The 18187-nt window shown below is 42.7% G+C and overlaps 2 protein-coding genes across 3 annotated transcripts in view; both read right to left on the reverse strand.

Annotated features, from left to right (window-relative positions):
- Positions 1 to 553: 553 nt before the first annotated feature.
- Positions 554 to 18187, reverse strand: part of B3GNT2 (UDP-GlcNAc:betaGal beta-1,3-N-acetylglucosaminyltransferase 2) — a 30063-nt gene continuing 12429 nt past the window's right edge. Inside the window, exons 1-2 of one of the 2 annotated variants that reach the window (XM_036334403.1) lie at positions 3184 to 3310; positions 554 to 3096 (exon numbers count right to left, since the gene is read on the reverse strand). In XM_036334403.1, the coding sequence (XP_036190296.1) occupies positions 1894 to 3087 (1194 nt within the window). In that variant the 5' untranslated portion in view covers positions 3088 to 3096; positions 3184 to 3310 and the 3' untranslated portion in view covers positions 554 to 1893. Of the gene's footprint in view, positions 3097 to 3183; positions 3311 to 18187 lie in introns of those variants that run through there. The other variant, XM_036334402.1, reaches the window with a different exon arrangement.
- Positions 2992 to 18187, reverse strand: part of COMMD1 (copper metabolism domain containing 1) — a 151198-nt gene continuing 136002 nt past the window's right edge. The window contains exon 4 of the mRNA XM_036334408.1: positions 2992 to 3096. The gene's annotated coding sequence lies outside the window, so the exon portion shown is untranslated. The remainder of the gene's footprint in view (positions 3097 to 18187) is intronic.

The following is an 18187-nucleotide window of genomic DNA, read 5'->3' on the forward strand; positions in this document are numbered from 1 at the left end:
ACTCGAGGGCCACAATGGGTTCTTAAACTGGACCGGAGGGCCGGAACAAAAGCATGGATGGAGTGTTTGTGTGAACTAATATAAATTCAAAGTAAACATCATTACATAAAAGGGTACGGTCTTTTTTTTTTTAGTTTTATTCATTTCAAACGGGCCGAATCCGGCCCGTGGGCCATAGTTTGCCCATGGCTGGTCTAGTACGAAACTTAAGTGGTAAAGGCTGCCTCTACATTGCATCACTGTGGGTACAAACCCCAAAGTGAACATGGTTTAGGACAATACAATGGTTTTTTTTTAATGCTGCTCTATCTCCTAATTAAATTCTTTATATTTACTAAAAATGGAAGCATAAATAAATATTCATATTCCTCTTTACAGAATCAAGTGGGAAAGCACTTTTAAGAATTTTAAATGTGAAGATAGATGACCCATTGATACAGAGAAAAGGTTATCACTCAATATCACTAATATAGTTTCTGAAGAGAACAATGGCCTCGTTAGGGAAAATGTAACCAAATATGGAAAACGAAAAAAGTTCATAGATTATTACACATGACAATTAAAAATACAATGACTTTATTTCTATCTTCTTACAGTTCCAAGTATCACATCTGGTAAGAAGCCTCATCTCTATAAACACAAAAAATTTTTTCAAGAAAGCATTGTTACAAGATGGTATATACAAGCAACAGTTTGGCAGAATTTTCTCAATTCTAGCATTCATATCTCTCAAAAAAAAATGAACTTTAAAATTCAAAAATAACAACTTTATTTTACATATGTTACACATTACATTTAAAATATCATGCTCTAGTTAAATATTTCATCAACAACACTGTATACAAATAAAATATTACACAAAATATATTTAAGAAAATTTTTGGTCATTGATCTGAACAATAAATAAAAACACAGGCACTTCTACACTGAGACAGGGAAGCTACTCACTTACTACTCAGAATAATTCTGTCTAAGCAACATGTGAAAATATGGCAAGAATAGAATCCTGGAATTTTAAACTGACAAACCAGTCATGAAAAGGTCTATAACTTCAATCTTTTCCCTTAAAGTTCAAAAGTTACATATGTTTTCCTGGTCCACAACAAAAAAAAAATCATAAACATAATATTTCTGCCAGGGTCAATTCAATCTTTAGTTGGTCATTATGGGATCATACTCATTATTTTCAAATACTAAAAATAGTGAACTATTATGCCACCCAGCAAATCAAATACAAGAGCAGTTATTATGTTCCCATGTCATAATCTCTTTATGACCATAAGACCATAGCAAGATAAACTGGATCACACAGTGATCTTTGTTTTGCAAAATTAACTGATTATATTAACGCAAGAAAATACTGTTGGGGTGGCAGGAAATTTCAACAGAGGTCCATTTTTCTAGATAATTTTAAAAAATTTGTCTAAATTCCACAAAAATAAATGTAATTCAAATATCATCACAAAAATCATTGAATCATATATAACAAATCATTTGTAGCCAATAGGTTCTAAACACCTAAACTGCGGACAATTCACTCATTATAACACAAAGTTGGAATATTACAATATTAGGTCAAATAAAAAATAACTTAAAATATAGTCAAATTCCAAAAACATGATTTCAGACAAGAAGGGGGTAAATTAGAAAATAATGACCACTAGCCAGTAGGAAGAACCAGAACCAATCATCCTGCTGTAGCTTCCTTTAAACATTATGATCTTCTGCTTTTCTTTTTCAGAAAGTACATCAAAGGGTGTAGAGGCCCTCAAATAGCTACTACTTATGAAGGCAATTTTGATGGTTTAACACAGAAATTACCCCTAATGAGAGAACCCAACTGGGAACTACTCAAGATATGTCTTTCTATGCAAAACTTAGTTTGTATACATTTTAGCAACTTAAATGAGCATTTTGCAATCGAGACCAAATATCAATCATCTCTTGAGGTTTTCTGCTATGTACTAGCATCAAATCTATATAGGAACAAATGTTATTTCTTTTTTTCTCTTCTATATCAAATGTCTTGAAGCCTTTGTGTTTCTCTGGAACGAGGCCGAGTTTCTGAAGGCACATTCCAGTATAAACATCATCAATGGGGTACAGAAGGACCTGGTCAGTTACATTGTACAGCCTCAGAGCCAGGCGGCCGGAGTACAGGAACCCACCTCCCCCGGCGTAAGGCGGGTAGACGCCGGTGTAAACAACTTCTGGGATGTAGTACTTCAGTTTCTTATCCCGATGAGGTCCAGCGTTGTGGATCACATCACCGATAAACAAATCTTTGGCTTTGTTCTTGGGTAAGCTATTCAAGTAATTCAGGATATGATGGGTATTCACAAAAACATCGTCATCGCCCTTGAAAACGAACTCGGCATTTGGGCAGGAGGTGCTCACCCACCTGAGAAAGAGCACTTCTTTCAGAGACAAGTTGAAGAAGGTGTCTCTGTAGTTCCACATAAGAATGTCTTGGTGCTTCTCACTCTCAAATTTCAGCATATCTGACAGGTCGGGGTGGTTGTCCTCCGGGGGGGTCTGGCCCAGTAAGAAGACTCGCACCACTGTTTGGTTCCCCACGCTGGTCTCTCTGCCCCAAGATTCCCGAATTGCTTGCCTTCTAGCGAAATGTGGAGTGAGGGACTTAATCGCCAGCAGTAAGAAGGGTTTCTTTGCACACTTATCCCGTTGATCTATCAGCAGCGAATAATTTCGACATCTCAAATACAGCAGAAAGTCTTTAAACCTGTCCGGCAAATTGCTGAAACCTGAGACTACAGATGTGACCCTCAGGTCAGGTTCACAATAATGCAGATGGCTTACGTTGGAGAACCCGGCTGCTTCCCCCGTCTGGTTTGCCAGCATGCTCAAAATGGGATTGTACCTCCTGTTCAGCTTCTCTTGTTCTCGGTTCCAATATGCCACGGGAGGGGTGGATATCTTCCAGAACTTTTCTTTGGGTATAATTACTTCCCCCTTTCCATTTTTGTCTTGGTTACTGTTTTTGGAGACTTCCACAATCAAATAAATGAAGACATTTACCATCATCAGGATACCCAACAACTTTATTCTTCGACGTCCAACACTCATTTCTCATATCTGGAACAGAAGGGAGGAGCATTGTATTAATTGAATAATTACTCATCTGCGTTGGCTCACATATGTCACTTGCCTCTTGGACTTTACCTCCCCCTGGAAGAGTGGTTTAGAGCACAGACTCTAGATGTGGATGGCCTAGGTTCAAATCGTGGCCTCACCATTCTAGCTGTGCGACCTCGGGCCAGTGGTATAACTGATGTCTCAGCTTCTCCACCTATAAAATGGAGATAATAATCTACCTCCGTGGTCGGCAAACCGCGGCTCGCGAGCCACACGTGGCTCTTTGGCCCCTTGAGTGTGGCTCTTCCACAAAATACCACGTGGAACGTGCACGTACAGTGCGATTGAAACTTCGTGGCCCATGCGCAGAAGTCGGTATTTTGTGGAAGAGCCACACTCAAGGGGCCAAAGAGCTGCATGTGGCTCGTGAGCCGCAGTTTGCTGACCACTGAATTCTACCTCATAGGATGGGTGTGAGGGCTACATGATTTTATATGTAAAGCTTTTAAAACCGTGGCTGGCCCATAGGAAGCAGTATATCAGTGACTGTTAACACTATGGCTGTTTTAGACACCGGAGGGCAGAAACATGCATTTACTAAATAACCTCACAGGTGCTTGACCTCCTTGCTTACAAGGACACATACAAATCAATGTGCTACAAATTGATTTGCCCACAATTCATAATATCAAGTACATTTTATATTGTGATCCAGTACACATATGTGCACACACATATAACTGTATGTATTTATAGGTGTGGCAATGTGTATAGTTTCATGGAATTCACTCCAAGATTTTATTTTTTTATTGTTATTTTTAATGGTGGTCTCAACCCTGAATTGTTTCCCAACCCACCATTTCATGGATTAGAAAACAAAGGCAGAGAGATGAAGACACTTGCCCAGAGTTGAAGGGCTAGGGGTGAAGGAGCCACTAACCACCCTGAGTGCTCAGAGAAATCAAATGACAAGAGTCATACCAGCTTTATCCTAATTTCTAAAAACTGAGAACAACCCATATACCATCAACAGAAAAATAGGTTTTCAAATGTCAGTATGTTCATACAATGGAATAACCCTCAGCAATAAAAAGGAAACTATTGCTACTAGTAACAAGAGTACCATATGAGTGAAAGACAGACCTCAAATTCCATTTATGTTAGGCTCAAGAAGGCAAAATTAACCCAGGTCCTAGATGTCTGAAAGGGACAGGGGTAGAGGTTTTGTCTGGGGAGGGGCAGGAGGGAATGTTCCAGGGTATAGAAATGAGCCCTGGCCAGTGTGCTTAGCGGTTGGAGCTCCAATTCGAGCACCAAAGGTTGTGGGTTCAATCCCAGCCCCAGTCAGGGTGCATGCAGGAGGCAGCTAATCAATATGTCTCTCTTGTATCTCTCTCTCTCTCTCTCTCTCTCCCTCCCTCCCTCCCTCCCTCCCATCCTCCCTCTAAAAATGAATGGAAAAAATATCCTCGGGTGAGAATTGACCCCAAAAAAAGAAAAAAGAAAAGACATTTACTATGTATGTCTTGATCAGAATGAGAATTTCATGCTGTTTATAGCAAAAAAAAGGAAAAGAGAAATGAAAATGACATCTTAGTGAAATATCAAAGGCCACAAACAGATTTCAGTCTACGGGCAATAGAAGAACAAAGAGTAATGGCGTGGTTCGCTGGGGACGTAACTCCAGAGTTCTGACACTATTGCGATGGGTGACCTACACCAGAACAACCATTTAGATATAAGCTTGACATTAAAAGACAACCCACAAAAGTGGAATGGCAATACACTGTAAACATTTCTCTTTTCAGATTAACTCTATGACTGGGACTTTATCCGTAAAAAAGAATCCCAAAGTAGTACTGCATCCCAAGCACTGTGCATTGTCTGACACGGTGAGCCTCTGAAGCAGGGATTGTTACTTTTTTTACATTTTATACCTGAGGAAACAGATTTAAAGAGGTGACTGTGTTAAGGGCAGAGCTGGAATTCCAGCCAGAGCAATGAGGTATGTCAAATGGTAACCACTCTTCTCCAACCTCTACAACAAAGTTGTGTGACTACTCTTTAATCAAGGGTAATGTTTACTCTTTTTTAATGTAAGAGGATTTTTAAGTTCACTGGGTTCTAACAAGTAGTTCCAAGGTAGAAGTATTTGTCTTATTGAGAATGCTGTGAAGTTATTACATGTTGGATAGCCCAGATTAATCAATCTGAATTCCCAAGCTATCTTGTGTCTCTTAAACTACCAAGAAAAGGCCTTCTTAAACTTCCTTCAAGGAAGGTAGTAAAAAACCACAAGACATTTCTTACTCCTTAATTACAGTTTTAAAGGACCCAAGTCACACACAACCTGAATAATTCAAAATGTTCACACCTAAGCCCTTGTTAGGTCAGTTCCTTCCAAATGAGCTTCTGGACAAACCTTACAATCAAACTGAGGTCCAAGTCCAGTCCACCTTTGGCAACTTAAACCGCTTTGCTACTGGTCTTACTCGCAAGGACAAGAGAACTCAAATGGACACTTGGAATGTATCTGCATGAGTGTTTCTTATAGTTAAAAGCATTAGTCGTTTCTTTAGAAAATGAATCATTGATAGTTTTAAGCGTTTTTTATTTTTGGCTCCCAGATTTGAGACTAAACGCTTTTCAAAAATAAACAATTCTCTCTAAATTGGGACACATCTCCTAAAGCTAAAGTAGCACTTAACCCAGTATCTCCAATCTCTAGGTTTTAGGCCCTTCGCGTGAACAGGCTGAAAGAATGGCAACAAGGAAAGGTATGTCTTGATCGGAATGAGAATTTCATGGGTGTATACATTTCTTAAAACCCTAAGTGTTATACTTCAGATCTCTGCTATTTATAGCAAAAAGGAAAAGAGAAATGAAAATGGTATTTTAGTGAAATATCAAAGGCCACAAACAGTCTATAGGCAAGTTGTGTGTTTTTTTTTTGTTAATCCTCACCCAAGGATATTTTTTCCATTCATTTTTAGAGAGAGTGTAAGGGAGGGTGGGAGAGAGAGAAACGTTAATGCAGGAGAGATATATCGAACAGAGAAAGACCACAATGAGGAAAAAGATTTGGAAGGAGCCTCAGGAACAAACAGCATGCACTATGAATACCTAACTACTTCGCAGAAGTTTTCAACTCAGAAAAAGAATATGAGTATCAGTAGACTGTTTCTGAAATTCTAGAGGAAGTTTTACAAGGACAGTTTAAGGGGGTTAAAGGGAAGCACAGTACTTTGCTAAGTTAATTTTCTTAGAAAAAGATTCAGAGTGAAAACCATGTGAGATGACTAGATGAATGAGCCAGCTGTGTCTTCAGGCTATGGGGCAGGGCGTGGATATCTAGATCCAGCCAGAACCACCTGAAGAGATGGTTTGGAGTTTCTATCATGGAAAGCACAGATCCTTCTTTTGGGAATACTTTGAGGAGTACATGGGCTCGCTGACCTCGGCCAAGGTTTACAACTTCATCCACTGCAACTGAGGCTTTTATTTCCTCAACCAAGACCCAGCCACGACGTCGCATCTAAGACATCCCATGACGTCTCAACTAAGAACTGTGTAACTCTCAAAGGAGCATCGCCCTCACCTTCTGCTTCCTCAAGGATTCCCATTGGCACAGCATTTCCCTGCCCATTTCGCACTGGCACCCCCTGCGGGAAGGTGAGAAGATAGCCCTTCACCAGAAAGCAAAATGGAGGCTCAAAGGGAGAGTTCATTGGGCTGCCTAATGTTACAGAAGAGCTAAGTGACAAAGCTGAGATGGCAGCCTCCTAGCTCCCATTCCGGGGCTCTTTGGATCTCCTTTTACTACAAGGCACGTGCAGGTCAACAGTGAAGGCTCAAGACTGAAAAGACCCAAGGCACGGGGTCATGGTACATGTGATGTTACAAAGACTCTCCAAAGAAAGGGACATGGGACCGTCTGATGGCGAATCTATGACACGCGTGTCAGAGGTGACACGCAAACTCATTTTTTTGGTTGATTTTTCTTTGTTAAATGGCATTTAAATATATAAAATAAATATCAAAAATATAAGTCTTTGTTTTACTATGGTTGCAAATGTCAAAAAAATTTCTATATGTGACACGGCACCAGAATTAAGTTAGGGTTTTTCCAAATGCTGACACGCCGAGCTCAAAAGGTTCGCCATCACTGGTCTAGATTAAGCTCCCAGCTCCCCTTCTGAGGATGGGCCAGCCTTCCTTGTCCAAGTTGCCAAGCATGCAGCTGGGGCTAACTCTTACCACTACTCGCTAAATGGCACTTTCCCCCAACCAACTCAAGAAGGAAGGGTGGGAAAACCAAGATTCTCAGTTGTACTTATCCATCAGGCTTAAATGTCATCTTTCATTTGTGAACTGGGCACAGCCCCTTGCACGAGAGCTCTGCAACAAACCCAAGTTCATGGAAAGGGGGATAAAGCAGTGACCTCCCATAAAAGTATCTTGGGAAAAAGCTCTATGAATAGCTGACTAAATATTCCCACTGCAAACATAAAACCAATTCCGTGTCCTTTTTTGAGCAGGAAGTTACATTGCTTAACTTGCCCCAACCCTGGGGAAGATTTTATACAACCCTCACTGCAAAACATGGAATTTTTACTGTGAGTAACAGAAATAGGAGGAAACCCCACGTCCAGACAAAGAACAACCTTAGCTTTTCACCTTGTGCTTCAGCATAAAGTCTCCCAACAAGGACCCAACAGTTTTGAAATTCCTAAAACACATCAGTTGATTTTATTTGTTTCGTGAAAAACAACTTCCTCCTTTATTTTGTAATGAAAATATTTAGAAAGGCAAAGCAGAGGCAGAAAAACATATTTGTTAGAGCTGCAAGTGGATTACAAAATAATAGAGACTATGTGAAAATCCAGATAAAACACCACACAAAAACAAGACCAGTTTAATCAGGATGCTGGGATTACAGGCTACTTTAACATTCTTTACACCACCTCTCTCCTTGAACAGCCTCTACCACACACATCCAGACCGCCTGGGGCGGGTGTGGAGCACATCACACAGAATTCCCGACGCGGGGCTCTCATTTCTGCAGCCCACGTCACTAGCCTGTGTCATGGCCTCACCGTGCCACAGACACTCCATCACTGTATGCACCCTACACACCTCTCCTTGGGTCTGTGCTATTTGCCTGAAGCCCTCAATTAGAAAGGGTTCTTAAACCCTTCTAGCACGCATCTGTTTTATTTTAATAAATATTCAGGTACCTGCCTGGACCTAGCAATCCCATGAGGCAGATGGTCTCAGAAGGGATTTCACTTGCCCAAGGTCACACGTCTGGTAAATGGCAGAGCCAGGATTCAAACCCAAGCAATTGGGCTCCAGAACCCAAGTTTTAAACCATGATGCAAGTGAATGCTGCCACACAGAATTATGACTAAAGGAACTGCAGGGAGGCAAGTCTTATTTTCGATGGCTGATCTTCTTTAAGAGTATTACATTTTCAAGTTTTGTACATTTTAACTGACAAAAACTACCATGAGTCAAAATTAGATATGGGAGGCAGAGTGGTAATCATAAGTAACATCCATTGAATGATTACTCCAGTGATGGCGAACCTATGATACGCGTGTCAGAGGTGACACGCAAACTCATTTTTTGGTTGATTTTTTCTTTGTTAAATGACATTTAAATATATAAATATCAAAAATATAAGTATTTGTTTTACATAGTAGGTTGCAAATATCAAAAAATTTCTAGCCGAAACCGGTTTGGCTCAGTGGATAGAGCGTCAGCCTGCGGACTGGAGGGTCCCAGGTTCGATTCCGGTCGGGGGCATGTACCTGGGTTGCGGGCATATCCCCAGTGGGAGATGTGCAGGAGGCAGCTGATCGATGTTTCTCTCTCATCGATGTTTCTAACTCTCTATCTCTCTCCCTTCCTCTCTGTAAAAAATCAATAAAATATATTAAAAAAAAAAAAATTTCTATACGTGGCACGGCACCAAAGTTAGGGTTTTTCAAAATGCTGACACGCCGAGCTCAAAAGGTTCGCCATCACTGGATTACTCTAAGGCAGCCGTGGGCAAACTACGGCCCGCGGGCCAGATCTGGCCCGTTTGAAATGAATAAAACTAAAAAAAAAAAAAAAAAGACCGTACCCTTTTATGTAATGATGTTTACTTTGAATTTATATTAGTTCACACAAACACTCCATCCATGCTTTTGTTCTGGCCCTCCGGTCCAGTTTAAGAACCCATTGTGGCCCTCGAGTCAAAAAGTTTGCCCACCCCTGCTCTAAGGCCAAGTTCTGGGCAAAACACCTCACATACCTCATTGTGTTCCCCAATAGGCAGTTCAAACAATCCCAATGTTTTATTACGGACACTACTACACTGGGAAGCACTGAAGAGGACAATCCCAAAAGGTCCCCTCCATTTCTGGAAGCCCTGTCATCACGGAGGCCAAGTGCTGGTCAGGAGACGCTTTAATGCTTTAATGTGACCATCGACAGCCACAAGGATTCATTCTCACGAAATGCTGAGTCAGTGATTGACTCCCATCCCCCACGGGGCTCTAGTAAGTGAGGTTGGTGGCCACCAATAGCTAGTCAGGGACAGAGCCAGCAACCACACCCAGGCCCTCACGTACCAAGATTAAGGATCAGAGAAAGGCAGGACCAGGACCTTCTTGCAATCATGCAATAAAATGACCACACATCTCCCATCCAATCAGGCTGAGACAAGGAGACTTGAAATCCAAGCCAATTCGACCACAGGAGACTGAGCTAGTAGCATCCATGTCCACAGGATCCTGCTTCCAGATAACTCTCTTGCACAAGCCTGACATACAAACCCTCAAAGAGAGAAAGGTGGAAGAAACGTGCTTACTCTTTGGAGAACTTGTCCATCATTCTGCCTGCCCCCTGCCCTCCCCACCCTCCAGGAGCCTGGCCAGAGTAGCTTTCCTAAATCCTTTCCTCCCAGGCTGCTCCCATCTGTTGCCTGGCCCTTGCCAGCCCTTTCTAGGTTCTGCCCAGATGAACAGAGACAGGGACAGATTGCAGCTGAGTGGTTCCGGGGGAGAAACCAGCTTCTAGCACACAAGGCAAGCAGTGGGTGATAAGGTTCGAATGAAGCAACTCAGCTGGACCAGAGAGCTGGGCCATACCTAGAAAGCTTGTTTCTTAATAGGAACAAGAATCCTGGCCTTCGTTCTTGCCAGCCCTGGGGCAAGGGAGCCTCAGGACTGCCCTCACAACCTCACCCAGAGACTGGCCTGAAGAAAGAACATGTGTCTGACTGCTTTCTGGTCAGTAAGTCTTAGAACTAGCTGAATTCAAGGAATTTGGTTCCTAGTCATTACTAGTATCTTTCATGTTCAAAATTAAGAGGGAAAAATACATACAATCAATCTCTTCACCTACACATCCCCACAGGCAACATTATACGTCCAAGTGTCTGGCAGGACACATTCTGGTGCCCATTGATTAAATTCCCCCAAAGCCCAGGATGGCTGATTTTCCTCAAGTTATATTCATCATTTAAAATAAAATTGATCACTAAGTGCATATAGAACTTTCAGAAAAGGGGAAGAAGAAAATTTAGCTAACAACAGAGAATTAACCCTACCAGAGGCCATCTTGCCCCTGCCTGTAGTAAAACTAACGAGAGTTTTAGATCTTCAGTGTAAAAAGATTACAATCCCAGATCCATTTTCACTTTGGAAAGTCAGCCTGGCATCTGGTGTTAGACAGCCCAAAGTTAAGTTCTGGTTCTGCTACCCACATAGCTATGTGACTATAGGCAAACTGTTTGGCCTCTCTGAGCCTTGGTTTCCTCCTTTGTAAAAAGGGATGATATAACCTCCCACACCAATTTGTTGTCTGCCACGCAATGGGCATTCAATAGTTCTCCTTCAGAAGTTTGACTTCTCCACCAAATACTCAATGAAAGTAGGTTTCTAAAGTTTTGTCGTTCACTGCCTCTTTTATAAATTTACTCTTTGTAAATGAAAAGAAAAAAAAAATTTTTAATTTACTCTTTGTAGAAACCCATCTATCCACTGCCTTAAATATCACCTCCAAAAGGAGACTTACAAGTCAATCCAGCTAATTCTAGACCAGTGATGGCGAACCATTTTTTTGGTTGATTTTTCTTTGTTAAATGGCATTTAAATATATAAAATAAATATCAAAAATATGTCTTTGTTTTGCTATGGTTGCAAATATCAAAAAATTTCTATATGTGACAGGGCACAAGAGTTAAGTTAGGGTTTTTCAAAATGCTGACACGCCAAGCTCAAAAGGTTCGCCATCACTGCTCTAGACATTAGCTTCTAAATGCTTTGGGGAGACCCTCTTCCCAGACCCCTATTTGCAATGAATCAACTTCCCAAGCACCTGGGTGCACACCCCAGCATGACCTTGATCTGCTTCTTCTCCCTGCTCTCCACATCCAGCCAGGAACCAAGTTTTGTGCTCCCACCTCCATAAGGCCACTTGCACCCTCTCCTCACCTCTCCTCTATTCCATTCAGGCTCTGCTGCTGACTACTGCAGAAGCCTAATGCCTCATTTGCTGCCATGCTCCCAAATATGCCCTACTCCCCAACCACTCAGTCTTCAGTCCCCTGTGTGTACAATCCCTACTCACACTGCTCCCCCCGTTTGGTCAGACCACCATAACGCGCTACGCTCCCTCAACATGCTATTCTCAGCTGGAAGTGAGTGCTGTCTTCTAGAGCTCCTCTCTTCTTTTCCACTCCTAGAGCTCGAGCTCAGAGCTTCACCCTTCTTCCCCTCTAAGAGATCTCCTGCCCAAGGATATGTCACAGCCTGAGGACCAGCCTTATTCCTCCAATTATCTCAACTCATATGCCCATCTGGTCCCAGCCAGGACCCTTTATGATGATCTGTGCTTCCCTTCACATCACCTCCTGCCAACACCTCCCACCTTCACAAGACACACTTTAGACTCTAACCAGAGCAGACATGTTTCTGTTCCAGAAAATCCCAGCTTCTCTCTGCCTTCTGCTGTGCCTTCTTGGAGAGCTGCTACTCCTTCCAAATTCGCTCGTGTCACCTCCTGGCTGAAGCACTCACCTCCCAGGAGTTAGGGCATCCACTCCTGGGCTTCTTCCACAAGCAAGGTCTCCACATTGTACCACCGTTACCCCAGCACACAGCCCTGAAACTCACTCAGCATTTGCTGAACCAATTTTGGTCATCTGGTCAAGTTCATTGAATATAGAGAGGTGCTCAGTAGAAACTGGATTAATTAAATATACACACCTTTCTCTAAAGAGATGACACTGCAAAAGCACTTATATGTGTGTTGGTAAATGATATACATATATTTATAAAAATCTGTCTTGCCTTTTTTGAGTACTAAAGTACAATAGAATAATTTAAAGAACTTTCTCGAGTGAAGGGAAATAAGAGTTTCACACGTAGGGAGTCCATACTAGACGAAGAGGGTAGGGGCAAGATTTGAAGAGGTAAACTGGGATGGGAAGTACAGCCCAGTCCCTCATCTCCCACAGTCAGCCTCAGATCCACCAAAGGCAACACACAGGAGGATGTGTTGACTGCGCAGACCCTGTGTGTGGGAATGGAGGTGCGAGGGATTCAGCAGTGCTTCCAGGTGAGGGCTCCATCATGCTCCGGCAGCAGGTCCAAGCCAACCCCTCCTCCACCCTCTCCCAAAATAGGAGAGGGGAGGACCTCCAGTAACAGTTACTCCCACCAAGGCCATGACAGTTCAGGGGCAGGGTGAACATGCCTAAAGGAAGGAAGGCCCCTAATAGAGATGTAAAACTTGGGGACATCTACTCACCTAAGGTGGGAAATCATTTTAAGAAAGAAATGCTGCAATACAGGTCGTCGCTTCTGGCTATGGCTTGGTAGTTTCTACTCCAAGTGCCAGGACTGATGTATCAACAAGTGTAATCTGTCAGGCTTTTGATAAGCCCTCAGAGAAATCTCTAGAACAGCAATTTTCAATCGTTTTAATCTCTTGGCACACATAAACAAATTACTAAAATTCCGTGGCACATCAGAAAATATATTAATTTTTTGCCGATTTGACAAGAAAATGAGGTATAATATTGATTCCTTCATACCAGATGGCTACTGTTGTGTTGGCTATTGTCATTTTTTTTAAATTTGACAATGTATGGGAAAAGAAGTCAGTGCCCTGACTAGACAGTCAGGTATTGCATGTTTTTAAAATTCTTGCAGCACACCAGTTGAAAATCGCTGCCTTAAAAGATTTCTGATTCATTCTTCTGTTTGCTCAGTTGGTTCATATGGGTTGCATTTCAATTTGGGTCCAACCAGGAGGCAAAAAAAAAACAACAACAGTAATTTAAGCAGGGGAAGTTTAGTATAAAGAATATAATTGAGTAACTATAAAGACACACTAAAACTCTAGGCCTACAGATGAAAAGTACATGAAAAAGACAAATGTAGAAGGGGCATTCGGAGCTTGCTGAAGTAGGTACGATGGCATAAAGTCCCTGGCCCAGGCCGGAGGTGGTCCACTCACTGGGAAAGCATCCCTCTGGGATGCAGGCAGGAAGCCTGGAACACAGCACCCCATCAGGGGGCTACGGGAAACAAACCCTGGGGATGCAGGTGAGCCTAGACTGCTCTGTGGGTGTGCAGACAGAATGAGGGTGCAGAGGGAATCGTGCACACAGAGGGAGTCAAGGTGCTGCTGGAACTGGAACTGGAGGGGCCTCTCTCTGCAGGAGCTCAGCACATCAATGCATGGCTTGTTCAGGAGCAGCTCAGGGCCGCTGCTCAGGACAAATATTGGGTGGCCAGCTCACTAGATGGCTGGGACCATGGGGTTCACAATGTGCACACACATGGGGCTAGGAGAGGGTGCAGAGAAGCAGTGACCTGGGCTGGGTGCAGGCTCCCCATGCCACTGCTGCTGCCAGAGCAGCCAAATGCTAGAAAAAGCTGTGCCTGGCAGGCACTTTGGAGTGCAGGAAAAGCAGCAGGCTCTCTGGGAGCCTAAAGACATGCACTCAATACACCAGGAAGCAGGAGGGATAGGAACCCTTCAAATCCTTTTCTTTTGCCTTCTGTAAGTTGAGGGCTCTGAAGAGGGTGCTGCAGGAAGAAGGGATTTTCCCAGGCCTAGGGACCCTATAGGTGCATGAATTTCGTGCATCAGGCCTCTAGTTTTCCCTATAATTAAAAAAACCAACAACAACAAACAATGAACAACCTCACGTGTATCTTTTTCCTATCTTATATTTCCTTTGGAAAAATTACAAAGAGAACACAATTTTTTAAAGTCATTTAGAATATAATCAAATAACTCCCCTCCCTTCCCCTTCTATCCCCCAAGCAAAAAGAAAGGCCAGACTGATTGGTCTTCACACTGTACACCCACGAGCATGGAGCTGTCCACATTGACTGTGGACATTGTCCTTTATAATCTTTACAAAAAAGGTACCTCCTACTTTAATTTGCACCCTCTCTTTATATGCTTCCTTCCTGATTTTCCTACTCCCCATCACCTTTGCCCATTTTTCTACGTTGGGATGTTTCCATCTCATTTAATCTTCACAAGCTTCAAAATGTGAAGCAACCAGTCTGGGATCACAGAGCTAATCCCTGTGGAGCCGGCACTTCGACCTTGGGCCCCGACCCCAAGTCTAAGCTCTTACTCTTTCTTCCACAAAATGTCACTCAAAGAGAATTTCAAGAAGCTGCACTTAAAAAAATAATTTAGGGCCCTAGCTGGCTTGGCTCAGTGGATAGAGCGGCAGCCTGCAGACTGAAGGGTCCCAGGTTCGAATCTGGTCAAGGGCACATGCCCAGGTTTTGGGCTTGATCCCCTGTAGGGGACGTGCAGGAGGCAGCCAATCAATGATTCTCTCTCATCATTGATGTTTCCATCACTCTTTCCCTCTCCCTTCCTCTCTGAAATCAATAAAGATATATTTTAAAAAATAATAATAATAATAATTTAGGAGCTAAAATCATTACATTTGTGGATACCCAGAAGATATAGACAATTCTAAAGCTTAATCAGCATGCAAAGGGAATCTATAATAATAAAAGCGTAATATGCTAATTAAACTGATGTCCTTCCGGACATTCTTCCTTCCAGACATCCTTCCTTCCAGACAAAGCCGCAGCGGCTGGGGGCCAGGGCCCTTGCACGAATTTCATGCATCGGGCCTCTAGTAATAGAGATAAAATTGCAGGTTGAGAACTGTTCCCTGCTTTCAGGCACCCAGAGGTCCTGGTTGGTAACGCAGTGCCTTCCTTACCACGGGTGACATCCCTACAGAGGTGTTAGGTGTTTATCCACACTCAAGAATGACAGATTGGCCGAAACCGGTTTGGCTCAGTGGATAGAGCGTCGGCCTGCAGACTGAAAGGTCACAGGTTCAATTCCGGTCGAGGGCATGTACCTGGGTTGCGGGCACATCCCCAGTGGGAGATGTGCAGGAGGCAGCTGATCGATGTTTCTCTCTCATCGATGTTTCTAACTCTCTATCTCTCTCCCTTCCTCTCTGTAAAAAATCAATAAAATATATTAAAAAAAAAAAAAAGAATGACAGAGTGGCAGGGCTCAAACTGGCTAATCACAAACAAGTCCAGGCAAACCCTTTGGCAGAGCTGTTTACACAGAGAAAATGCTGCCTTTTCATTCCCCTCCCTTCCAGCACCACAGCCTGAAGTGAAGGGCACCCAGCAGTCCCTCGGCCTGCTGCAGGTTAGTGCAGAAGTGGTCCGGAGCCCAGCTCTCTTGCCTCAGAGAGGAAAGGTTGTCACCTGTGCAAAAAACACGTGTTGGCCACAAACCGAACCATCTCACCCTTTGTTTTCTCTGTAACATGCACACAAAATGCACACTCAGAGCGTAATCCAGTTTCATTACCAGAAAGAAGCTACAAGAATATCTTTACCAGTAGATGAGCTTCTTTTAAGTATAAGCTCCTCTACTCCAGCCACCTCATTGACAGAAGAGGAAACCAAGGTTCACCCACAGGAAGGATACCAGGGTGGGGAGAATTATTAGTGACAAAGTCTGTTCTGTCACGTCTACAGATTCAATTATAAGCCACCCAACATAAAAAAAAACAAAAAGCTCAATGCCCAGCATCGCCTCTTAAGGCACCTTCCTGGATCTCTCCCACCAGGTGGGTGTGTTTTATTACTTCCCCTCAGCTGTTCCACCTCACACTCACATTCACCTGACTTATCACACCTTGCTGTTAAGTCTGACACACCTACAGGAAGTGTGGCCCTCCAAAGGGGGGGCTGGGCCATGTTCATTTCCACATCTCTGGTGTCTGCCTCTCAGACAATCTATCAGGCAATAAATTTGAGGGCAAGAAGGACATAAAAGGGGTGGAGCAGTAAAGGAAGGAACACCAACTTTTATTCTTTGATCTTTTTGATACACTGCTCTAGACAAATCATTGCTGAATAATTTCACACACAGGCCCTACATTTCCAGGCCCCGCCAGACCCCTGGCTGTCTAGTTGCCGATCCCTCATTCCCCTCCACCCCTCCTTGGTCCCCACCACCTCTCATCATAAGGGTCATCAGCCTTTTCCAAGTCTGTGCTTTCCCCTCAATGCCTCATCCCTCACCCACTGGGACAGCATTACCTGGGGTCACATTGCAGGAAACAGTCCCATACAATTAAATCTGTAAATAAACTTAGGCCCAAGGAGTGGTGGAGGGGAGGAAGAAGGCAATTAAAAATGAATAAAAATAAAAAAATTAATAAAAACCCATGAGCATAAATTACAGGGCTGGACTAGAAACAAAGTTCCATTATATAAACCAAGTTATCAAAGTGACCTTGTATAAATGCTTCTGGAAATAAGTAGGCCATCGGCCATGGTTTGCAATCTTGATGCAGGAAGGGGGGAGGGGTTATCTGGTGCCTGCTATGTGGGCAGTTGTATCCTATAGATACATAGAAAAGCTGATGAAAATAGATTAAGAAAGAATATTTTCATACAAGTATTGGAAAAGAGATTAGTATCATTTTACATAGTAAATACATGCAAATTTCAATTAAAGACTAATTGAGCCTGGTCGGTGTGACTCAGTGGTTCATCGTGGACCCATGAACCAGGAGGTCACGGTTCGATTCCTGGTCAGGGCATATGCCTGGGTTTCGGGCTTGATCCCCAGTAGGGGGCACGCAGGAGGCAGCCGATTGATGATTCTCTCTCATCGCTGATGTTTCTCTCTCTCTCCCTTCCTCTCTCTAAAAGCAATAAAAATAAATTGATAAAGTCAACTATATAAAAATTAAAAACTTAAAAAAGACTAATTGAACTAAATACAAAGCTGACTTCCTCAAAGTTTGTTTTTTTTTTAAATATATTTTATTGATTTTTTACAGAGAGGAAGGGAGAAGAATAGAGAGTTAGAAACATCAATCAGCTGCCTCCTGCACACCCCCTACTGGGTATGTGCCCGAAACCAAGGTACATGCCCTTGACTGGAATTGAACCTGGGACCCTTGAGTCCACAAGCCAACGCTCTATCCACTGAGCCAAACCGTTTAGGGCAACTTCCTCAAAGTTTTAATATTGGCTTTAAAAAATTACATCATTCCCCACCACTTAATTCCATGGGTTGTGATGAATGACCACAAACAGAAGTCGAAACTTCAGATTTTAAAAAAATCACCAAATGTTCAGCACTTGAGCAGCCAAATTCAAGCTGCCAATTCCCCTGGCACAGAGATTCACTTACGTCATTTCCAACAGGTATCCTACAGACTCTCAAATCAACCACCGACCAGCCCAATTCTATTAAATTGCATTTGGCAATTCTTGTCACAAATCAAATGAAGAGTTTGCGAGCATCTTCATCAAATAAATAAAAGTTCACATTTGTCTTCCTTCCAAAATATAACCTCCCCAAATCAAGAAAACATGCTGCAAGTTAGGACTGCATATAGCATAGTAAAGTTAGCCTTCTTTTATAACTTCAACAAATACTTAAATTAGTACCAATGACATTCACTGTATTTATTTTACATAATTTAATAACTGCTTTGGGAAGTCTCGATTTCTCGGCTGTTAGAATGAAGGCTTCCAGTAAGGTGTTTTCTTAGTGAGCACTT

Source organism: Myotis myotis, unplaced genomic scaffold (genome assembly GCF_014108235.1).
Source record: "Myotis myotis isolate mMyoMyo1 unplaced genomic scaffold, mMyoMyo1.p scaffold_m19_p_14, whole genome shotgun sequence".
In the NCBI taxonomy this organism is placed as follows: Eukaryota; Metazoa; Chordata; class Mammalia; order Chiroptera; family Vespertilionidae; genus Myotis; species Myotis myotis.